This window comes from Coregonus lavaretus (assembly GCF_964263955.1).
Source record: "Coregonus lavaretus genome assembly, chromosome: 1".
Taxonomy (NCBI): domain Eukaryota; kingdom Metazoa; phylum Chordata; class Actinopteri; order Salmoniformes; family Salmonidae; genus Coregonus; species Coregonus lavaretus.
In genome coordinates this window covers 90,184,564-90,210,311 of record NC_139988.1, presented here as the reverse complement: position 1 = coordinate 90,210,311, position 25,748 = coordinate 90,184,564, and the positions used below count along the sequence as shown (strand labels likewise).

General features: G+C 41.5%; 1 protein-coding gene across 1 annotated transcript in view; it reads right to left on the bottom strand.

The window, feature by feature from the left end:
• Nucleotides 1-25,748, bottom strand: part of LOC311134366 (calpain-2 catalytic subunit-like) — a gene marked incomplete at its 5' end in the record, with an annotated part of 75,917 nt that overhangs the window by 15,452 nt on the left and 34,717 nt on the right. The window contains 10 exons of the mRNA XM_084168020.1: nt 26-144; nt 408-500; nt 1,303-1,481; nt 3,686-3,846; nt 9,450-9,524; nt 9,817-9,902; nt 22,614-22,697; nt 22,923-23,091; nt 24,377-24,510; nt 24,925-25,043. Coding sequence (XP_084024146.1) covers nt 26-144; nt 408-500; nt 1,303-1,481; nt 3,686-3,846; nt 9,450-9,524; nt 9,817-9,902; nt 22,614-22,697; nt 22,923-23,091; nt 24,377-24,510; nt 24,925-25,043 — 1,219 coding nt within the window. The remainder of the gene's footprint in view (nt 1-25; nt 145-407; nt 501-1,302; nt 1,482-3,685; nt 3,847-9,449; nt 9,525-9,816; nt 9,903-22,613; nt 22,698-22,922; nt 23,092-24,376; nt 24,511-24,924; nt 25,044-25,748) is intronic.

The window sequence follows — 25,748 nt, the reverse complement described above, 5'->3', positions numbered from 1 at the left end:
TGTGGTTAAAGGTGAACAAACGTACCTGGTGGCAACATGTTTCTCTGAGAACACTCTGAGGATGAAGCTCCCATTCTTGTGAGGCTGGAAGGTGGAAGGGATGATGACATACTTCCCGGGGGGAAGGCAGAAACGGTCACACACCTAAATAAAAAAAACAAATCAAATCAAACTTGAATTAAAGTTCAATTGTAGAGTAAGGTTTCAGGATAACAGGCTAGTTCCATTCAATGAAAAAGTAAGGTTTCAGGATAACAGCCTGGTTCCCTTCAATTATATTTATTGTTGACGTGTTTTGGAGCAAGCTCCTTCAAATCAAAGCATTCTTTCTTTAAAGCGTAATTAAAATTGTAACACGCTTTTTACAGTAAAATGATAAAATGGTGGCGATGAAAAGCGAAGCCGACCTCTCTGGTGTTAATGAAGGTGCTGCTCATGGCTACGTGTTTCTGTCTCAGCAGCACGTCTGCTCCCAGGTGGATGTTAGACTGACCCTTATACTGAGGAAGTGGAGGGAAGCGGGAGAGAGATCAATGTCCTCAGAAAACCATTCATCATGGTGCAGTTGATGTGAAAATATATCCCAAAAAAAAACAAAAAAAAAGATTCAGATAAGAAAATCAGAATGTGTACGTGTACCAACCATGAGTGATAAAGAAATAGGATATCGTATAATGCACAGAGCAGGCAGCCTCATTACAGACTGAACTGGATTCATCTATTTGCTCCATTTGCTTGAATTGATTGATGAATACAAACCTCATCAGGAACCTGTAAGAGAAAAGCAAGAACAAGAGTTGGAAATCATCTTATATGAATCCTATTGAATTATATTAACATTGAATTATATTAACACTGAATTATATTAACATTGAATTATATTAACACTGAATTACATTAACTGCCCAGAACAGTGTATGATGGAGCAGAGTGGTTGATTGGTGGTCTATGCTTCATCAGGAGCAATGGGCCTATTTAAAGTAATATTGGTGTAATCAAATCCAATCACATTTTATTTGTCACACGCGCCGAATACAACAGGTGTAGACCTTACAGTGAAATGCGTACTTACAAGCCCTTAACCAACAATGCAGTTTTAAGAAAAATAGAGTTAAGAAAATAATTTCTAAATAAACTAAAGTTTAAAAAAGAATAACCCCCCCAAAAAAGTAACACAATAAAATAACAATCCTGAGGCTATATGCAAGGGGTACCAGTACTGTGTCAATGTGGGGGGGGGGGGGGGGGGGGGGGGGGGGGTTAGTCGAGGTAATTTGTACATGTAGATAAGGGGAAAGTGACTATGCATGCCTTGTAGATGGCAAACCCGATGGCGGTGAGGTCTTCTCCCAACTGGCGGTTGCGACGTCCATCTTTCTGCATCAGGCCCACCAGGAAAGTGCAGCCGTCCACCCCATCCAGAGGGTCATCGTCCACATCCTCCAGACACACCAGGAACTGGGGGTTGGAGCAGAACGTGGCTGGAAGGAAACCACACAGAGGGAAATCAGTGCCCCGAAGTAGTTTAGGGGTTTTAGTGCCTTGCTCAAGGGCAAAACGAGAGGAAATGGCATCTAGGATACATCGAAATGTAACCCAACCAGCGATAGACTTCCCCATGCTCATTCTGCAGTATGGGGGGCTCAGAAATAAACATGAACAAAGTCTCCAAAAACACCCAAATATACTGAACAAAAATATAAACGCAACAATTGAAAAGATTTTACTGAGTTACAGTTCATATAAGGAAATCAGTCATTTGAAATAAATTCATTAGACCATAATCTCTGGATTTCACGACAGGGAATACAGACATGCATCTGTTGGTCACAGATACCTTTAAAAAACAAGTAGTCAGTATCTGGTGGACCGCCATTTGCCTCATGCAGTGCGACACATCTCCTTCGTCTAGAGTTGCTCAGGCTGTTGATTTTCACTTGTGGAATGTTGTCCCACTCCTCCTCAATGGCTGTGCGAAGTTGCTGGATACTAGCGGGAACTGGAACACGCTGTTGTACACGTCAATCCAGAGCATCCCAAACATGCTCAATGGGTGACATTTCTGGTGAGTATGCAGGCCATGGAAGAACTGGGACATTTTCAGCTTCCAGGAATTGTGTACAGATCCTTTGCGACATGGGGCTGTGCATTATCATGCTGAATCATGAGGTTATGGCGGAGGATGAATGGCACGACAATGGGCCTCAGGATCTCGTCACGGTATCTCTGTGCATTCAAATTGCCATCGATAAAATGCAATTGTGTTCATTGTCCGTAGCTTATGCCTGCCCATACCATAACCCCGCCACCATGGGGCACTCTGTTCACAACGTTGACATCAGCAAACCGCTCGCCCACACGATGCCATACACGTGGTCTGCGGTTGTGAGGCCGGTTGGTCATACTGCCAAATTCTCAAAAATGACGATAGAGGGGGATTATGGTAGAGATATGAACATTAACAGCTGGTAACAGTTCTGGTGGACACCTCTGCAGTCAGCATGCCAATTGCACGCTCCCTCAAGATTTGTGGCATTGTGTTGTGTGACAAAACTGCACATTTTACAGTGGCCTTTTATTGTCCCCAGCACAAGGTGCACCTGTGTAATGATCATGCTGTTTAATCAGCTTCTTGATATGCCACACCTGTCAGGTGGATGGATTATCTTGGCAAAGGAGAAATGCTCACCAACAGGGATGTAAACAAATTTGTGCACCAAATTTGAGAGAAACTAAGCGTTTTGTGAGTATGGAAAATATCATGGGACTAACACTTTACATGTTGCGTTTATATTTTTGTTCAGGGTGCATCCTTTTAGAAACAGAAACACTCTGAGTATAGTGATGCCGGTCTTTAGATGTTGTTCACATGAAATTGTGTCATTCTGAACTTTATGCGCAACGTTATATTCAATTTTGTATAACTCAGGCTGTTTTCCCCGGACCAGCTGTGCCATTCTCCATGTAGCCTAGAGAATGGACAGAGAAATATCGCTCGACTCGCCTAGCGGTTAAGAGCGTTGTAACCCGAAAAGTTGCTAGTTTCGATTCCATGAGCCGATTAGGTGAAAAATCTGACGATGTGCCCTTGAGCAAGGTACTTAACCCTAATTGTTCCTGTAAAAATATTATTATGTGTAAGTCGCTTTGAAGAAGAGTGTCTGCAAAATGACTAAACTGTAAATGTAAACAAAATGGAATATAACATTGCCAATAAAGTTTGGAATGACACAAAGACCTGCATCACTATACTGAGACCATTTCTAAAAGGATGTACTTAGGTGTTTAAAAAAAAAAAAAAAAAAAAAAAAAAAACATGTTTCTTTTGAGCCCTCATACTGCAGAACAAGCATAAGGAAGTCTATCGCTGGTTGGGGCAAGTTTCTCAAAAAAACAAGTGAAATTGCAACAACAACAACAAAAATAATCTCTGGACACTTTTATAACATGCCATTTAAATTACATACAAAATACAGATTTGGTTGTAAAAAAAAAACTGTGGTCCTCTGTAGCTCAGCTGGTAGAGCACCGCGCTTGTAACGCCAAGGTAGTGGGTTCGATCCCCGGGACCACCCATACACAAAAAAAATTATGCACGCATGACTATAAGTCGCTTTGGATAAAAGCGTCTGCTAAATGGCATATTATTATTATTAAACTATTCAGACTGTTTGTGGGGATTTACCTGCATGGTTCCTGCAGCCTCCAGCGGTAGACCCAACCCTCCATGTGCCTTTGTACTGGCAGTGGTTCCAGTGACCCACCTCATCACTGGTCAGTGTGTCCGGAGTCAGGTTACAGATCTCCAGCTTGGAGAACTGACGCACAAAGTCTGAATAGGACATCCTGGAGACAGAGAGACAGAGCATAGCCTGGATGAACCAGAGTGAACACGGTGCAGACCACGGTTTCACTTCAAAACAACAGGTGAAATAATTTTGGATGCCAAGCTAAGAACTGCCTTACAGTAGTACATCCTGGAGCCTCTAGTGGAAGCATCAGCATCGGCCGACACCTTGATGAAGGTGTTAGCCGATACGCGTTGGTGTATTTTAATAATAATGACTTAGCCCACAAAATAAAGGCTTTTTAAATGCCACTTGGCACCCATTTGTGGTTATAATTTTTCCCCTTTTCCTTTTCTACAAATGCCGTATCTTAATTTGATCGTCCTGTTGATGCAGGAAATGCAAACTCATAGTAATTTCTAGGTTCAAAAAGGCTTCTAAAGTTTGTAATTTCCACTTTAAAATTTCAGACTTGATTTGAAGAATGTATCAACCCCTACACCACTATTATTATAATTCCCATTTCCTGTTGCTGCAGGATTATTTTCCTGCTGTAGCAAACTGACTCAAATTAAAATGGTCCAGCAGTAGTACTATTCCCCTACAGGAGAACCTGTGGTTGTTTTTAAATGTTTAAATATTTTACGTGGCTCAGTTGATAGAGCATGGTGCTTGGAACGCCTGGGTTGTGGGTTCGATTACCACGGGGGACTAGTACGAAAAAGTGCGGAAAATGTACGCTAAAGCTAAAGCTAGCTAAATGACTAAAATGCAGTGGTGTAAAGTACTTAAGTAAAAATACTTTAAAATACTACTTAAGTAGTAGTATTTTTGTCAACTTTTACTTTTACTTCACCACATTCCTAAAGAAAATAATGTACTTTTTACTCCATACATTCTCCCTGACACCCAAAAGTACTTGTTACATTTTGACAGGAAAATGGTCCAATTCACATACGTATCAAGATAACAGCCCTGGTCATCCCTTCTGCATCTGATCTGCCAGACTACAGGTCGCAGTTGTAAATGAGAACCTGTTCTCAACTGGCTTACCTGGTTAAATAAAGGTGAAATAAAAAAATAAATAAAAAAAGACTAATTAAACACAAATGCTTCGTTTGAAAATGATGTCTGAGTGATGGAGTGTGCCCTTGGCTATCTGTCAATAACAATAAATAAAAAAATGGTGCCGTCTGGCTTAATATAAGGAATTTAAAATGATTTATACTTTTACTTTTACTTTTGATACTTAAGTACATTTTAGCAATTCCATTTACTTTTGATACTTAAGTATATTTAAAACCAAATACTACCAAAATTAGACTTTTACTCAGGTAGTATTTTACTGGGTGACTTTCACTTTTACTTGAGACATTTTCTATTAAGGTATCTTTACTTTTACTCAAGTATGTCAATTGAATACTTTTTCCACCACTGCTAAAATGTAAATGTACATTTAAGCAGGGAGTCATGCTGAGATCCCGGTATCTTTTGCAGATGAGCCCTGCATGAACATATCGATAAACAACTAGTACACTATTCTGAAAGTATTCAGACTCCTTGACTTTTTGCTATGAGACTCGAAATTGAGCTAAGGTGCATCCTGTTTCCATTGATCATCCTTGAGATGTTTCTACAAGTCCACCTGTGGTGTCCACCTGTGGTGAATTCAATTGATTGGACATGATTTGGAAAGGCACACACCTGTCTATATAAGGTCCCACAGTTGACAGTGCATGTCATAGCAAAAACCAAACCATGAGGTCGAAAGAATTGTCCGTAGAGCTCCGAGACAGGATTGTGTCGAGGCACAGATCTGGGGAAGGGTACCAAAAAATGTCTGCAGCATTGAAGGTCCCGAAGAACACAGTGGCCTCCATCATTCTTAACATTTACATTTACGTCATTTAGCAGACGCTCTTATCCAGAGCGACTTACAGTTAGTGAGTGCATACATTATTAAATTTTTATTTTTCATACTGGCCCCCCGTGGGAATCGAACCCACAACCCTGGCGTTGCAAACGCCATGCTCTACCAACTGAGCTACATCCCTGCCGGCCATTCCCTCCCCTACCCTGGGCCAATTGTGCGCCGCCCCATGGGTCTCCAGGTCGCGGCCGGCTACGACAGAGCCTGGATTCGAACCAGGGCACCTAAAAGGCACCTAAAGACAAGATTCTCTGGTCTGATGAAACCAAGATTGAACTTTGGCCTGAATGCCAAGCGTCACGTCTGGAGGAAACCTGCCACCATCCTTACGGTGAAGCATGGTGGTGGCAGCATCATGCTGTGGGGATGTTTTTCAGCGGCAGGGACAGGGAGACTGGTCAGGATCGAGGGAAAGATGAACAGAGCAAAGTACAGAGAGATCCTTGATGAAAACCTGCTCCAGAGCGCTCAGGACCTCAGACTGGGGCGAAGGTTCACCTTCCAACAGGACAACGACCCTAAGCACACAGCCAAGACAACGCAGGAGTGGCTTCGGGACAAGTCTCTGAATGTCCTTGAGTGGCCCAGCCAGAGCCCGCAGGAGTGCATGTAGCGTCATACCCAAGAAGACTCGAGGCTGTAATCACTGCCAAAGGTGCTTCAACAAAGTATTGAGTAAATGGTCTGAATACTTATGTAAATGTAATATGTTCTGTGTTTATTTTTTATAAATTTGCAAACAAATCTAAAAACCTGTTTTTGGTTTGTCATTATGGTTTATTGTGTGTAGATTGATGAGAGGGAAAAAAAATAATGTAATCCATTTTAGAATAAGGCTGTAACGTAACAAAATGTGGAAAAAGTCAAGGGGTCTGAATACTTTCCAAAAACTGTATGTACACATCAATAACACAATACATGAAAAGCAAACACAAAACATGAAAAACAAAACACAATCATATGAAACAAACACATTGTTCAGTAAAAAGCCCCTCTAACATCCGTCTGAACTGCCCTAGAGGCAACAACTCCACCAGCTTTAACGGAGTTTTGGAGATCGCAAAAAAACTAAAAGCAGATTTACTTAACTTGGTGGAGATTGAAGGGATCTCCAGGGTTAGCCATCCCTGAGTCCGGGTCTGGTAACTTATACGTCTGAAGGTTAACAATGAGAGGTAAGGTATGGCTGAAGTTTATGCAAGAGGGCTTTATAGACAAAAAAGAGCGCAATGCATCGATCTACGAGACTTCAAAAAGGGGCCAACCTACTTTCTGATACAAAATGCTGAACCTTTCGCCGGTAAGAAATCGCGCTACGATGAACTGCGTCGCCATAGTCCATATCCAGAATAAATGTTGACTGAATGATTTGTTTTCTGCTATTTAACAAAAGACAGGACCTGTTCCTATAGAAGAAGCCCATTTTAATTCTTAATTTCTTAACTAACTCATCAACATGCTTTTTGAAAAGATAAGCTTTTCATCAATCCAGATGACCAGATATTTTTAAGCGGGGACACGATCAATGAGGGCACCAACCAAAGTACGTATACATAAATCATCAGATACATTATTTTACGTGATTTGGAAAATAACATATACTTGGTTTTACCTGCATTAAGTACCGATTTCAGTTCAACAAATGCTTTCTGCAGGGCAATAAAGGCAGATTGAAGCTCTGACAGAGCCTGGTCAGCTGTGGGAGCAATAGCATGCACGATAGTGTCATCTGCATACAGGTGAATTTTTTATAAAACATTTTTACAGATTAACCAATATTGTTAGTGTAAATAGTGAAAATAACAGGACCATCCTTTGTCGTGTCCATAAAACCTCATTTAACACCGTTAGTAAATACACACTGTGTTCTGGGGCGGCAGGTAGCTTAGTGGTTAAGAGCGTTGTGCCAGTAACCGAAAAGTTGCTGGTTCTAATCCCCCGAGCCGACTAGGTGAAAAATCTGCCGATGTGCCCTTGAGCAAGGCACATAACCCTAATTGCTCCTGTAAGTCACTCTGGATAAGAGCCAAATGACAAAAATGTTCTTTAAATAATTTTCAAACCAGCTACACGCAGCCTGGTCCAGGCCAATTTATAAAAAGCCTCTGTATAATTATTGCGTGATCCACAGTGTCTAAGGCTTTAGACAGGTCAATACAAAGGGCTGCACAGTGTTTCTTCTTATCCAAACTATTAGGAACATCGTTTAAAACCAAAGAAGTAGCAGAAATAGTGCTATGACCTACTCTACAACTTAACTGGTGAAGATTTAGTATACATTTTTAAGTTGAAAGGGATCTAAGTTGAGTATTTAAAAAGGTTTTTCAAACGTTTGCTAGGCAAGAGAGTTTGGAAATGGGGCGATAATTACACGGGCCACCACCTTTGTGAAGGGGCAGTATATGGGCCTCCTTCCAGACCCTGGGGATGGTACCAGAAATAATTATTAGGTTAAAAATATGTGTTAAAAAATGCTGCAGCAAGAAAGGATCAAGCATTTCAGCCCCGGTGGATTTCTTTACATCAATCTTGTGCATCTAGGAGATAACAAGTAGAAAGTTGTTGAAATGAAAACAAAGACTCACTAGAAGTTGACAGACCTTCCATCGAACCATCTAGAGTCTGGGAGAGGGGCAGGCAGTTGACTGGCTGACCAGGGTCAATTAAACCACCTTTTTTGTTTTTTTCAAATAAAAAGCCTGCTGAGATCAAATGCTGATTAAGAGCATCACTTATCTCATATTTTTCAGTAAGCAGAGAAGGAGAGGAATTTATACGCTTCAGTGCATTAACTGCTTTACAAAATCTAGACGGATCACCAGCAGAGTCTGAGACAGAACATAGAAAGTAGCTAGATTTCGTTTTCTTGATTGAGGAAGCGAAATCTATTTCTCAATTGACTGAAAAATCTGCCAATCGGCTATAGAGTCAGTATTTCTAGGCTTGGCCCAGGCCTGATTTCTCATCATAAAAATATCTAAAAGTTCTATAGAGAACCAAGGATTTGTTCTATTTTTTACTCTAAGGCGTTTAAAGGGTGCATTTGCCTGAAAGAGAGATAAAAATAGATGAGAACAATTCTGAAGCGCTCCTGCTATTTCTTTTTCATCAAACATCTCAGCAATATTGACAATACTGGGAGGGAACCCCACACAGGAGGGTTAATAATACAGTACAGAACTGGGAGGGAACACAGGAGAGTTAACAATACAATACAGAACAAATGCTCTATTATACATTTATTTACATTTTAGTCATTTAGCAGATGCTCTTATCCAGAGCGACTTACAGTTAGTGCATACATTATTATTATATATATATATTTTTTCATACTGGCCCCCCATGGGAATCAAACCCACAACCCTGCCATTGCAAACGCCATGCTCTACCAACTGAGCTACACACTATGCACTGAATTTATAACGCTATTGTGCATCTTGCCCATAAAGTGGTGGTATGTAGAACAGGGTGTCAAGACACTTCCATACAAATTAAATAAATATCTTGTACATCCTTGGCATAAAGACAGACCAGGGGGTCACAGACTTGTACACAAAAAATGTAGAAACATCTGGTAAGACTTTTTTTGAAAACCACCAAACTCATAACGCCTTCATGCCAAACTCCTTCATTAAGCGTAAGAAAATGTGTCATAACTTTTGAGAAGGACTAACTCTTAATTACACAGTACCATCCCCAGGTTATGCACAAGGGGCAGGGGGCCGACTTACCAGAACTCCCCATCCTCAGCAACATTATCCAGCTTCAGTTTCTCATCGGGATGGACATATTTCCATTCACTGGAGCTGATAAAGGGAATACAGCAGTCAATGTAAATAGTGGTCTGCACAGGTGATCATGGTCTATGCAGTATACAGAGAGCTATTCCGCTCTCAGTATTGTTTGGTGTTGGTCTTCCTTGTAGACACAGTGGGCATGTAGTAGCCTGTTCCCAGACCTGTTTGTGCTGTCTTGCCAACTCCTTTGGTGACAATGACCATAGAAGTTGGCAAGACAGCAGAAACAGATCTGGGGCCAGGCTGTAGAGCTTGTTGGGCTTGAAGTCTATCTGTATGGAAGTCACCATCATTCCCTCACCTATCACTCCAGGGCCCAGTCCACTCCACCTGTCCCCAGGGGTTCCTGATGCGAATCAGCTGGACCGGGTCTCCGTGGAGATGGACCTGGACAGAGGACAGGACTCACTTAGGCCTGTGAATCTTATTAAACACACTCAGTACTGTGTTTTTCCCAATATTTTTGTGGTTTTATTGAAAGGGTGGGACAGTCAAGGGAAGACAGAAAATGTAGAAGTGCCCATCAGAGAGACAGATGAACCTGGTGTTAGGACCATCAGAAAGACAGATGAACCTGGTGTTAGGACCATCAGAAAGACAGATGAACCTGGGGTTGGTGCCAATCAGAAAGGTAGATGAACCTGGGGTTGGTGCCAATCAGAAAGGTAGATGAACCTGGGGTTAGTGCCCATCAGAAAGGTAGATGAACCTGGGGTTAGTGCCCATCAGAAAGACAGATGAACCTGGGTTGGTGCTCATCAGAAGGCAGATGAACCTGGGGTTAGGCCAATCAGAAAGGTAGATGAACATACAGTTATGAATATAACTACTGTCGTAATCACATTCGAGGGTAAACCTCCAGTCGTCAAATTCAACCATTCAGGGCCCAAAACCATTAATACTGTGGTAGAAACATTTGACTAAGAAATAATCAACTCAAACAAAATATCTCTATAGACACGGAAGCCTGTGAATTCAAGAATTTAGACTCTTTATTGCATAACAAAAAGCCTGAGTTTTTTCTCCATGGATAAACTGTCTCTCTCTGGCTTAGAGATCTCTTTTATACACACAAATAAACAAACATGCGCACATTCCTAACTTATTTTAGTTCTGCACCGCCCTTCTTTTTCAACATCCAGCTGTCACATAATGTCCACTCCAAAAGGTCATGAATGCTTTTTCTATATGAAGCCTTTTCATTCTATCATTCTATTGGCTGCGTAACGCAGGCCCCCTTCTTAAAACAGAACTAATGCAATGCACACTGTTGAAAGCCTCTGTGAAAGAACACATGCATTCATTTAAAACATAGCATACACTTAATGTCTACATTTCTTATTTAAACATATTTCTTAATTATACAACATCAAACATGTTTATTACATTTTACCTTTGGCATCTCCCTACACGTCATAATGATACATAAAATAATCCTACATATCCCCCCTATGGGACATTCCAATATTGTCCCAAATAATACAAAGATTAATTACCAAATATATGTAAGCATATGCAGTTACTTATTCTTAGCCTTGCCACATTTGGTTTCACTTCACACACACATATTCAACCCAATATATCTTCCTCATTACTTGACCCATCCTGATGAGGACCCAGAGCCCAGTCAGGTATAGGATACAAGTCAGGAAGGTTCTCCTCTAAATTAACCTCCACATTTTCCTGTTGGGCTTTGTAACCATGACAGACCCATCCACCCCCAGGGACAACTCCATACAGACATTCAGGATTCCCAAATGGACAGTCCATTGGTCCTCCTTTATCATTACAAGATTTCCCAAATTTATTAACATACTGTCCTGGAACTCCCTGAACTGGGTGTATTTCTTTGGCTGAAATAGTAACATTTGTCTGTACAGTCATTTGTTTTACTGTGGTTTGAATCAAAAGTGATTTGATCAGAGGTAGTATACAACAAAACACTACTCCCATTACTACAAGTGATATTCCTATCATTATTCCCATCTTTGTAAACATTGCACCCCATTTTCTCAAAGTTAATTCCATCCAGTCCCAAACATGAACATCATACCCAGCATTATCCTTAACCTCTTTTCGTAGTCCCTTGAGTTTAGTCATTGCTTCCGTGAAAGAACCATCCGGGGCAGTATTATTGGGGATAAAAGTACAACATTCATCTCCAAACATAACACAACTCCACCTTGGCACATATCGATACTGGCCGAATGTACATTTATATTATAATAATTCTAGCATTAACTTCCTCATACCAAGAATTACATCAGATCAGTACCCTAATGCATTGTCCCAATTACTATAAATTTAGTAGTGTATAATACCTCCTTAATCAACAAACACTCCCTTCCTCTACCGGCACTCAATCTCCTGGCGTCTTCATTATGTCCTTCATAGTTCTTCATAGTTCATATTCCAATGTCACACCTGAACCACCACACCTCCACCATCATCCTGTTTTGTCCCTGTGCAAACCAGTATACCCAAACTAGGAAGAATGTTGCATTTGCATAGACATCTTTCCTCACATTCTTGAAAGAAAAAGCACAAAAGAGAAAGCATTTGATTGCTTTGATTTGATGTTGGATTCAGGTCAGAGGTGGGTCAGACAGGAACATCTTCAACGCCTTTGTTGTTCCTCTTCAGCCGAGTAGAGGATTTTTGGTTTTTATTGAGGTTTACACCGTTCTGAGCCAATTGATCTCTGCAATGCATTACGACACCATCCGTTGTAACCTCAGGAAAGGACAGATCATAACAGTTCAGTTGAGTTAATTTCCAATCCAAAACATCCCTATTAACATTGTCTACATGACAAATCATTATGTTTCACATTCTCCCTTGAATTCTTCCAAATTATATAACCCAATTGTTTTATTGTAACATTCCTATATTTTTGCTCATAACAATTGCTTACACTTCTCTCTTCTAATAACACTTTCCCCTGGAAATCTAACACCAAATACTACATCAAATTGTTTATCTAAGTATTGGACTGTTTTCCTTATGTCTATGATTCACCTGTCTCTTTCTTTCATTACCCTAAGGTCACACTACCCCATGTGACTTCCCCATACTCTTTGTGCTGGTTTCTCACACACCAATACTATTTAACCCTTGTATTTTAATAGTGATCCCTTCCTGTATTTTTAGTTATGGTTCCTGCCTGTGCAAGAATCTACATTCTACTCCTGCCTATATCCCTTCTATGTCTTGTTCTTCTGCTCTTTATTTTATTATCAGTACTCCATTCCCCTTATTCTCAGGTAACTAGTCTAGTACATATTAATCAATGATAAGGATATCTGGTGCGTCTTGGAGGTCTGGGATCTCTCAATCATCAGTTCCCTCACTCTGGTACAATGGTTAAGATGATACCCAATACTCCCCTCTATCAGTACCATCGTTGGTATAACCTGGACAACGATATGTAGGTCACTTCTGTTGTTAACCTTCCCCCGTCACTAGGGTCTCCGGATCAGCCAAAGTCCCTCTCAATCTATAAACATCGGTCTGTGAAAAGTGTCCTTCTTTCAGCCTTCCCATAGGGAAGCTCAGAGTTACTGCTGCAAAGACACAAGCACAGACACACACAAAAGACAACAATGCTACCCAATGGCTGAGGTTGGAACACTCCTATAGTGGGGAACATGGATCTTAGTATCTGTCTCCACCACTTTTACCATCATTAAGGTAGCCTACAACCCTGGTGCAGGCCCCTCCACATAGGGTCTTTCCAGCTCTTTCTTCTGTAGTCTTTTGCCATCACATAGTCTCCAGGGCACAGAAAATACTCAGATTATCCTACTCAGTTGGGCAGAGTTATCTTCACTCATGAAAATAAAATCTTAAGAACATTGTTATGTTAGGTGAGACACAGTATACTACTCCTGTCCTCTCATCCGTCAAGAGAAGCCTTGAGATTATGAAGCACACCTGCTTCCAGCTTGTTGTCATCCACTTATTTCATAGACAGACCACCTCTACACCATGCCTCCTATTACAAAAACAAAAATGATTTAACCTAACCCATAACACATTATTACTACTGCTCACATCCTTAATACTCCTTGCATACTTCCCCCCTTGGACACATACATCACATCGTGATTCATGTGTACAAAAAACAAAACAAAACAATGTTGCCTATCAAACCTAACATAATAACTAACCTTAAAATGACAACCCTTGAGCATATCTTTACTTAACTGTATTCTATAACACTATTCAAGGAATACTTCTCCTTCAGGACTAACTCTCTCACTTCATCCTTGTCCTGTTTAGACTAATTTATATATAGGATTTTTCCAATTTGTAAACTTCTTCACAATTATCCTTATTTTATCTAACCCCTTAATTCAGCATGCCTCTAGAATTCATAGTGCGGGTGATCAGGTCACACTATGAAGCCAGGACAGATTTCAGAGGTCATTGAAATCATTCAATGAATTGTTTCATCCTATAGTCTACTACTTCTAACAACCATCAAAACCTTTCATAGATGTTGTAATTCCTTAGTACAGCTCTTTTCAAAATAAATCATACATATTTACTTATCCCTCAGTAAATAACCCAAATTACATGTGTATGCCCCTTTAAGATATTTCACTTCCATCCTGTCAAAAAAACCAAATAGAAATAAAAATCCTATACAACTAACTTTTCATACTAAGTAGTTTGTTTGTGGTTATTTGAACACCATACAGTAAAACAATAAACAAACAAAAATGGCCAGGCCTTATTTATTTTTGTAGCTCCCTATGACAACCTAAAAATAAAACTACTTAATTTTACTATCTAGTTCCACCCTAGCCTACAGACTTTTTAAACCTCCCACTAAAGAAATCCCCATGTTCCTGGAAGAGAAAGTATACATGTCGTTAACATATAATCAACAATCCAAAGATAGTAATTACACACAAAACATCATACATATCCCCAGTCCTATCTCATCAACAATCATTAACCCCAGCATCCATTTAAAATTGTTTGATACGTCGCCCTACTTTACCCCTAACCTAATAATATAGGAGACTCCCATCAATCCTTAAAAGAAAACTCCCACTTAGAAGACACTAGATAATAACCCATTTTATTAAATTAACTACACCTTCCACTATTGTCATTTGTTTAATCTAACAAAACCTTATTCAATGACTACCACGTACTCTCCTCTCCATACCCATTATCATTTTAGCAGATGCTCTTTTTCCAAACAACACTCCATTCATGAGCTCATACCTTTCTATACTTATACTAGCCCCCCTTGGGAATCGAACACCCAACCCTGGCGTTGCAAGCACCGTGCTCTACCAACTGAGCTACAGCGGACCACAGATGAGCATATAGTGCCTTTTTCTGATAATGTTATAATTGTAGCCTATTGCATTACTTTAGTTTAAAATATAAGTTTGTTTATTCAACAAATCCAGAACCCACTATAAATTGATGCTATTCCCTCAGCAAAAAAACCAAAGCTCCTTGCATCCCCTAGTTCACGTAATGAAAATACATTATCATTCTAAAATTCACCAAATATTCGCATACATTACTGATGTCACGCAAACCATAGAATAAAGTAATAACAATTAGAATTTTGTCAAATAAATGTTTTCCATCCAGCTATTCAAACTTTCTTTAAATAACTATTTCAGCTCGATACAGTCAAACAAGTATGACTCTCTTTTAACCGGAAACTAATTCATGGCATTAGTAAAGTCTATTCACATCCCAACAATAACTAATAATATATGTATATTCATATATTAAACTACCTTACTTTCATTCCAGTCTACCTAAACAATTCAAATTATGGCCAAATCTCTTATCCAAATTGCCAATCCGCTATTCAAATGTAACTGTCCTTTCTGATTTAGACTATAGACACTCCTCCTTTCCCGTTGAATAAGTGAGTCCTTCAGTCTGAAAAGACGCAGGCTACTAGATCTTCCAATCTTATCCTGACTGTTCCTTCAATCTAAACACCCCACAACTATAGCTAAACTATACTTAGAAACCCTAGACTCTGTTCAGCGATGCAGAATCTATGCTTTATCGAAATGACAAGTTAATCCTCTGTTATTCCAATGATAATGGTCAGTAATTTTAGTATCTAACACATACCACACTTTATCAGAAAATAGCTTTGAAGGACACAGATCTCACACGCTCAACGTACTCAACTTAGCAGTCAACAAGTCAAACCCCACATTCATTGATTTGGAAACAGATCTAACAACCTAACCAAATGAATTATATATATGCTTCTGAAATAATAGATAGTTTATTATATTGCTTAATTCTACCACATGTCCTATGTACTCTCTCCCATTTCCACGTCTGTCTACGTGTTTGAGCAAGTCAACACCTATAATTTTATCCAATCCCTCGTATTTACCATACCCACATAAAATTCATTATACTCCAATTTATTCATATCTACCAAACCCTTCATGTTTCTAATTATTCTTTATTGCCACAATCTGTTAATCACCATCTAGTCTCAGCAGAACAAACAACAAATTACTCAAATCCTTTCCCTTAGTCATAGAATCCTCCTAGAATCATATAGGCTGGTCACTATTCCCCGATCTTACAAAATTCTATGACAGGCATTGTTGTACGAAACTCCAAGATATCATATACAAGAAAAGCTTATTATTTCAATGTATATATAATTATCAAACACACCTCTATATCTCATCATTCAAACTTCAGAGTGTGACTAATTTACATCATTATACCACTCTTATTCCATATTTATGTTGTTCTTAAACGCCCTTAATTACTTTGTATAACCTACAGGAATATTTTATTCTATCAAAAGGCCCAAATTTGAAGTGTTAACCCTATTCTAGTTATTATTTTACGTAGTCAATTTATCATAATACTGCATTACCTCTAAAGTTTCTAAATATAATGTCAGACACATACCCTAACAGATTTATCAAATTACAATGCATAGACGTCGTATGACCACACCAATAAATGTGACCTGTTCCTCCAACAGGATTTATTCTACCCCTCCTGGTAACGTGAATTTTCTACACTCAGTTGGTCAATGAATATCCACGCACCATTTATTCTTCTCTTTCCTAATGTGAGATTGGGCACACCCTTTGTCCATCAGACAGAAGCTTCAAACAACCTCAAATAGATTTCCTTTCCTTACAGAAAGACTATTTACTTGCAGGATTTCATATTATTCTCACTCACACAGATGAGTAGCCACTTGTGCCCAAATGAATCAGACAGTTGAATGACTCACAGCCACCAAGGTAAACCACTCATGAGCAGATGAGCAGACCTAGTCTTGGTTTACACTTTATCAAAAAGTTTGAGCCCCTGTGATTATTTAACCCGTTCACCTACTCAGGATGACCCAACTTTTTTACCTGTCCCACCCTACCTAATTTTGGCATCACCACACACAGGATGATGACCTGCCCGTTCAGTCCTCTGGAATTTTAGCTTTCCAAAGCGTTTATCCACAGGATTTATATTTATTAGCCGCCTAGGTCTTAAGCTTTCTCAAGACCTAATTTTGGCATCACCACACACAGGATGATGACCTGCCCGTTCAGTCCTCTGGAATTTTAGTTTTCCAAAGCGTTTATTCACAGGATTTATATTTATTAGCCCCCTAGGTCTTAAGCTTTCTCAAGACCTAAGTTTGGCATCACCACACACAGGATGATGACCTGCCCGTTCAGTCCTCTGGAATTTTAGCTTTCCAAAGCGTCTATTCACAGGATTTATATTTATTAGCCCCCTAGGTCTCAAGCTTTCTCAAGACCTAAGTTTGGCATCACCACACACAGGATGATGACCTGCCCGTTCAGTCCTCTGGAATTTTAGCTTCCCAAAGCGTTTATCCACAGGATTTATTTATTAGCCCCCTAGGTCTCAAGCTTTCTCAAGACCTAAGTTTGGCATCACCACACACAGGATGATGACCTGCCCGTTCAATCCTCTGGAATTTTAGCTTTCCAAAGCGTCTATTCACAGGATTTATATTTATTAGCCCCCTAGGTCTCAAGCTTTCTCAAGACCTAAGTTTGGCATCACCACACACAGGATGATGACCTGCCCGTTCAGTCCTCTGGAATTTTAGCTTTCCAAAGCGTCTATTCACAGGATTTATATTTATTAGCCCCCTAGGTCTCAAGCTTTCTCAAGACCTAAGTTTGGCATCACCACACACAGGATGATGACCTGCCCGTTCAGTCCTCTGGAATTTTAGCTTCCCAAAGCGTTTATCCACAGGATTTATTTATTAGCCCCCTAGGTCTCAAGCTTTCTCAAGACCTAAGTTTGGCATCACCACACACAGGATGATGACCTGCCCGTTCAATCCTCTGGAATTTTAGCTTTCCAAAGCGTCTATTCACAGGATTTATATTTATTAGCCCCCTAGGTCTCAAGCTTTCTCAAGACCTAAGTTTGGCATCACCACACACAGGATGATGACCTGCCCGTTCAGTCCTCTGGAATTTTAGCTTTCCAAAGCGTCTATTCACAGGATTTATATTTATTAGCCCCCTAGGTCTCAAGCTTTCTCAAGACCTAAGTTTGGCATCACCACACACAGGATGATGACCTGCCCGTTCAGTCCTCTGGAATTTTAGCTTTCCAAAGCGTCTATTCACAGGATTTATATTTATTAGCCCCCTAGGTCTCAAGCTTTCTCAAGACCTAAGTTTGGCATCACCACACACAGGATGATGACCTGCCCGTTCAGTCCTCTGGAATTTTAGCTTTCCAAAGCGTCTATCCACAGGATTTATTGGCATCACCACACACAGGATGATGACCTGCCCGTTCAGACCTCTGGAATTTTAGCTTTCCAAAGCGTTTATCCGCAGGATTTATTAGCATCACCACACACAGGATGATGACCTGCCCGTTCAGACCTCTGGAATTTTAGCTTTCCAAAGCGTTTATCCGCAGGATTTATTAGCATCACCACACACAGGATGATGACCTGCCCGTTCAGACCTCTGGAATTTTAGCTTTCCAAAGCGTTTATCCGCAGGATTTATTAGCATCACCACACACAGGATGATGACCTGCCCGTTCAGACCTCTGGAATTTTAGCTTTCCAAAGCGTTTATCCGCAGGATTTATGCCTTCCTAAGCAGCCTATAAACGATATACTTTCGCTACACGTTCATAGCGGTATTCGAAGGACTTAACATGTTATTCCTGATCACTCAACCAGCTGGACAGCCGCCCGTGTCGAAATGACCCGGACAGAGCAATCAGCAAGATGAATCAGCTGAATCAACTGAATCAAATGAATCAAATCAATTGAACAGACGGTTCTGACAAACAACAGCGACATGTATTCTTAAATTCAAAAGCTCCTAGTGTCTAACTTTCTGGTTCTTAAATTTGGAGAGACCTACTTGGTATTTCTTTAGATGTTGCCGAGCCCCGGATCGGACCACACAAACGTTTATACTATATTAGTAAGAACTTGGCTTACCTTTTAAAAGCGGCCGCTTTTGTTTGTATGGTCCGTCCAAGCCGTTTCACAACCGCAGATGTACACCGTCTCTGATCCCTATCAGGTCCCATCTGGGGTGCCAAATATGTGGTAGAAACATTTGACTAAGAAATAATCAACTCAAACAAAATATCTCTATAGACACGGAAGCCTGTGAATTCAAGAATTTAGACTCTTTATTGCATAACAAAAAGCCTGAGTTTTTTCTCCATGGATAAACTGTCTCTCTCTGGCTTAGAGATCTCTTTTATACACACAAATAAACAAACATGCGCACATTCCTAACTTATTTTAGTTCTGCACCGCCCTTCTTTTTCAACATCCAGCTGTCACATAATGTCCACTCCAAAAGGTCATGAATGCTTTTTCTATATGAAGCCTTTTCATTCTATCATTCTATTGGCTGCGTAACGCAGGCCCCCTTCTTAAAACAGAACTAATGCAATGCACACTGTTGAAAGCCTCTGTGAAAGAACACATGCATTCATTTAAAACATAGCATACACTTAATGTCTACATTTCTTATTTAAACATATTTCTTAATTATACAACATCAAACATGTTTATTACATTTTACCTTTGGCATCTCCCTACACGTCATAATGATACATAAAATAATCCTACAATACCATATCTGTGACCAGGGTTATCTGGGCCAACGGGGAGCCACCAGAACCAGAATCAACAACAGAACCCTCCAGATGGACCCTCTCCATGGTGGCCTCAATCAGGTCCAACGGGGGAAATGCATATCATGTCTGAGGCAACTGATACGCCAAAGCATCCGAGCAGATAACGGGACAGATTTAGGAGAGAGAGAGAGAGAGAGACTGCGTCCCTCTCTGCCTGTTGATGTAGCCACTGCCGTCCTGTTATCAGACCATACCAACACATACTGTCCCTCCTGCATCGGAGGGAAGCACCTCAGCGGCAGCAAAACAGTCAGTAGCTATAGGTTAATTGATATGCAGCACCCTTTGCGCTGTTGACCAAATCCCTCATTTCGAGTAGCCCACACACAGCTCTCCCCAGCCCTGCGGGAACTACCCAGCCCATGAGAACCCCCTGCAACAACAGTCACGGGTCCCTCCAAGGAGTCAACGCCCTTTAGGCACAACCGTGTGTCTGAATGTGGAGAAGGAAGTATGTTTATTATGCCCACACCTGGACGATACCGCACTCTCGATAACCCTGAACACCAAAGAACCTTGGGTAGAAACAATGTGCTTTCATGGTACTGCCATTCTGATACTCTGAACACTGCCAGAGAAACCGGAATGAGCCTCACTCAGCTTGAATGACACCCCTATCAACTTTGACCACCACTGCTGTTCTATACCGGCCTCAGACAACCCCATTCCCGAGGTCGCTTCACCGGAAAAACCCTTCGCTAAGAAGATCCAATCTTACTCACAAAGTCAACCCAAAGCCTAATGGAAGTTCAACCCAGCCAGACACAATGGTGACACGAACTGGTCCGAGCCAAAGCCACATGAGCGTGTTTCCACCCCAGGCATACCTTTTTGAAATTACTCTTACCACTAGCCATCTTACTCAAGCAAGTAAGCATTAGCTACACAAGCGTTGCAGAAAGTAGTTAGCTTTTAGATAAAACCAAAACAAATACCAAGACTCAAAACTCGCAACATCTAGGGGTACGAGTACTCTCTCCCCACTAACAGACACCTAAGTCGGAGCTGAATCTTGTAGTCTTCGTGTGCTTGAAAAGTTTGTAAATTGCGTGACACGTTCTTCCTTCAGGCGAGCTGAGCGAAGAATTTAGGAAATGAATGCAAGCCCCTGTATTATAGCCAGGAAGGCGGGGATTCTGAGGGTGGGCTCGGCATCCATTGGCCTGTTGGGCGTGATTTCAGTTTTCTGTGAATGGGCTCGGCATCCATTGGCCTGTTGGGCGTGATTTCAGTTTTCTGTGAATGGGCTCGGCATCCATTGGCCTGTTGGGCGTGATTTCAGTTTTCTGTGAATGGGCTCGGCATCCATTGGCCTGTTGGGCGTGATTTCAGTTTTCTGTGAATGGGCTCGGCATCCATTGGCCTGTTGGGCGTGATTTCAGTTTTCTGTGAATGGGCTCGGCATCCATTGGCCTGTTGGGCGTGATTTCAGTTTTCTGTGAATGGGCTCGGCATCCATTGGCCTGTTGGGCGTGATTTCAGTTTTCTGTGAATGGGCTCGGCATCCATTGGCCTGTTGGGCGTGATTTCAGTTTTCTGTGAATGGGCTCGGCATCCATTGGCCTGTTGGGCGTGATTTCAGTTTTCTGTGAATGGGCTCGGCATCCATTGGCCTGTTGGGCGTTATTTCAGTTTTCTGTGAATGGGCTCGGCATCCATTGGCCTGTTGGGCGTGATTTCAGTTTTCTGTGAATGTGATGTGTAGTTGACTCCCCCATAGACTCCCCATAGTAAAGGGAAACTGGGGTTAGTGCCCATCAGAAAGACAGATGAACCTGGGGTTGGTGCCCATCAGAGAGACAGATGAACCTGTGGTTAGTGCCCATCAGAGAGACAGATGAACCTGGGGTTGGTGCCCATCAGAAAGACAGATGAACCTGGGGTTGGTGCCCATCAGAAAGACAGATGAACCTGGGGTTGGTGCCCATCAGAAAGACAGATGAACCTGGGGTTGGTGCCCATCAGAGAGACAGATGAACCTGGGGTTTGTGCCCATCAGAAAGACAGATGAACCTGGGGTTGGTGCCCATCAGAAAGACAGATGAACCTGGGGTTGGTGCCCATCAGAAAGACAGATGAACCTGGGGTTGGTGCCCATCAGAAAGACAGATGAACCTGGGGTTGGTGCCCATCAGAAAGACAGATGAACCTGGGGTTGGTGCCCATCAGAAAGACAGATGAACCTGTGGTTAGTGCCCATCAGAGAGACAGATGAACCTGGGGTTTGTGCCCATCAGAAAGACAGATGAACCTGGGGTTGGTGCCCATCAGAAAGACAGATGAACCTGAGGTTGGTGCCCATCAGAAAGACAGATGAACCTGGGGTTGGTGCCCATCAGAAAGACAGATGAACCTGGGGTTGGTGCCCATCAGAGAGACAGATGAACCTGGGGTTGGTGCCCATCAGAAAGACAGATGAACCTGGGGTTGGTGCCCATCAGAAAGACAGATGAACCTGGGGTTGGTGCCCATCAGAAAGACAGATGAACCTGGGGTTGGTGCCCATCAGAAAGACAGATGAACCTGGGGTTGGTGCCCATCAGAAAGACAGATGAACCTGGGGTTGGTGCCCATCAGAAAGACAGATGAACCTGGGGTTGGTGCCCATCAGAAAGACAGATGAACCTGGGGTTGGTGCCCATCAGAAAGACAGATGAACCTGTGGTTAGTGCCCATCAGAGAGACAGATGAACCTGGGGTTTGTGCCCATCAGAAAGACAGATGAACCTGGGGTTGGTGCCCATCAGAAAGACAGATGAACCTGAGGTTGGTGCCCATCAGAAAGACAGATGAACCTGGGGTTGGTGCCCATCAGAAAGACAGATGAACCTGGGGTTGGTGCCCATCAGAGAGACAGATGAACCTGGTATGTTTAACCACTACGATGTGTAGGCACTTTACCTCTTCAACACCAGTGACAGAGTATGCATGTCCCTTCACCAGTTTAAGATCTGTCACTGCCTCTGTCTCATAGGAACTGGTGATCTGAAAATAAACAATGCGATGTTAGTATCTAAATCAATCAATCAAACAATCAATCAATGTAAATATCTAAATCCAACCTACGTCGATGGAACAGCCCAGTAGTGGATTTAGTATCTAAATCCAACCTACGTCAATGGAACAGCCCAGTAGTGGATTTAGTATCTAAATCCAACCTACGTCAATGGAACAGCCCAGTAGTGGATTTAGTATCTAAATCCAACCTACGTCAATGGAACAGCCCAGTAGTGAGCCCAGCCCCAGTGCCTTCTCCATGATCTTGAAGAGGTGAGGAGGAGCTTTGTCCAACTGGTAGGTCTCTGCTATCCCTCCTGTGAAGTCCTCAAACCCTTCAGTGGTGGAGCCACCTGACAGAGCCTCATAGCATCCATTCACCCTGAGTGATAGAGAGATAGAAAGCGAGAGAGAGGGACAGAAAGAGAGAGACAGAGAGAGCGAGAGAGAGAGAGAGAGAGAGGGGGGGGGGAGACAGAGAGAGAGAGAGAGAGAGAGAGAGAGAGAGAGAGAGAGAGAGAGAGGTAGAGAGAGATGTAGAGAGAGATGAAGAGAGAGACAGAGAGGGAGAGGCAGAGAGAGAGAGAGAGAGAGAGAGAGAGAGAGAGAGAGAGAGAGAGAGAGAGAGAGAGAGAGAGAGAGAGGTAGAGAGAGATGTAGAGAGAGATGAAGAGAGAGACAGAGAGGGAGAGGCAGAGAGAGAGAGAGAGAGAGAGAGAGAGAGAGAGAGAGAGAGAGAGATAAACAGGCAGACAGACAGGCAGACAGACAGGCAGACCATTAGAAGAAAAAATTTGCATACAATATATGCAGTGACATACAGTGAGCTCCAAAAGTATTGGGACAGTAACAATTTTGTTGTTGTTTTGGCTCTGTACTCCAGCACTTTGGATTTGAAATGATGAATGGTTGAAGTGTAGACCGTCAGCTTTAATTTGAGGGTATTTTCATCCATATCGGGTGAACTGTTTAGAAATTATAGCACATTTTGTACATAGTCCCCACATTTCAGGGGACCAAAAGTATTTGAACAAATGTACTTATGTGTATTAAAGTAGTCAAAAGTTTAGTAGTTGGTCCCATATTCCTAGCACACAATGACTACATCAAGCTTGTGACTCTACAAAGTTGTTTGATGCATTTGCTGTTTGTTTTGGTTGTGTTTCAGATAATTTTGTTCCCAATAGAAATGAATGGTAAATAATGTATTGTAAGGTCTTGTAGCTCATTCCAGCCTTGTGTAGGTCTACAATCTTGTCCCTGACATCCTTTGGTCTTGGCCATGGTGGAGAGTTTGGAATCTGATTGATTGATTGCTTCTGTGGACAGGTGTCTTTTATACAGGTAACAAGCTGAGATTAGGAGCACTCCCACACACCTGGGAGCCAGAAATATTTCTGATTGAGAGGGGTTCAAATACTTATTTCCCTCATTAAAATGCAAATCAATTTATAACATTTTTGACATGCATTTTTCTGGATTTTTGTTGTTGTTATTCTGTCTCTCACTGTTCAAATAAACCTACCATTAAAATTATAGACTGATCATGTACAAAATCAGCAGGGGATCAAATACTTTTTTCCCTCACTGAATATACTGCACAATATGTTGTAGTAATCTCTCTTACTTAGCATAAACCATGTATGTATTATGGTGCTGTATCTTACTTGGCGTAGGCCTTCTCCAGCAGGGCGCTCCAGAACTCAGAGCCCTCGGCTGAGTGAACAAACAGCAGCTTTCCGTCTCTAGTGGGCAGCCGGTCATCAATCACCACGTCCACCCACTCACCAAACTGCCAGAACTGAAGAGGACCACAACAGAAAACATTCCATAGAATGTGTCAACATTTCACAGAATTAGAATGAATCACATGGCAGAACATGGTGATACGTGCTACAACCATCTCTAAACCTATAAATTATCTGATTTCCACAGGTGTAAAGCAGGCGTTGCCCGTAAAATAAGCCCCTACGACAGAAACTAAAGGGAAAATTCTCTAGGGATGTTTGGGGGGGGGGGACACCTGACTTGAACTTGTCTTTCTTGCATACTCACACTAACAATGACTGACATACTGTAGGTGGTTGTTTTATCTACCTTAAGTTGAACGCACTGACTGTAAGTTGCCCTGTATAAGAGTGTTGTGTAAATGTCAATGAATGGAGTGTGTTGAGGATTGGGAATAACTACACGTTAAAACCCCCTGACCCCTGACCTGGAAGTGAAAGATGCCAGCGTAGCGGTCAGTGAAGCTCTGTTCAGGAGGAACGACCCTAGCCAGCACTTCCTCGTCCAGAGTCAGTGATGCTATAGCAGCCAGCAGCCAACAGTCACCTGGAATACACACACACACACACACACACACACACACACACCCACACACACACACACACACACACACACACACATATACAGTTGAAGTCGGAGGTTTACATACACTTAGGTTGGAGTCATGAAAACTAGTTTTTCAACCACTCCACACATTTCTTGTTAACAAACTATAGTTTTGGCAAGTCGGTTAGGACATCTACTTTGTGCATGACACAAGTAATTTTTCCAACAATTGTTTACAGACAGAGATTATGCCACTTATAATTCACTGTACCACAATTCCAGTGGGTCAGAAGTTTAAATACATTAAGTTGACTGTGCCTTTAAACAGCTTGGAAAATTCCAGAAAATGATGTTGTGGCTTTAGAAGCTTCTGATAGGCTAATTGACATCATTTGAGTCAATTGGAGGTGTACCTGTGGATGTATTTCAATGCCAAGAGTGTGCAAAGCTGTCATCAAGGCAAAGTGTGGCTATTTGAAGATTCTCAAATATACAATATATTTTGATTTGTTGAACACTTTTTTGGTTACTACATGATTCCATATGTGTTATTTTATAGTTTTGATGTCTTGACTATTATTCTACAATGTAAAACATTTTACAAATAAAGAAAAACCATTGAATGAGTAGGTGTGTCCAAACTTTTGACTGGTAGTGTACATATACATTACACAACATGTGCCAGTCTTGTAATCCTGTATGCAA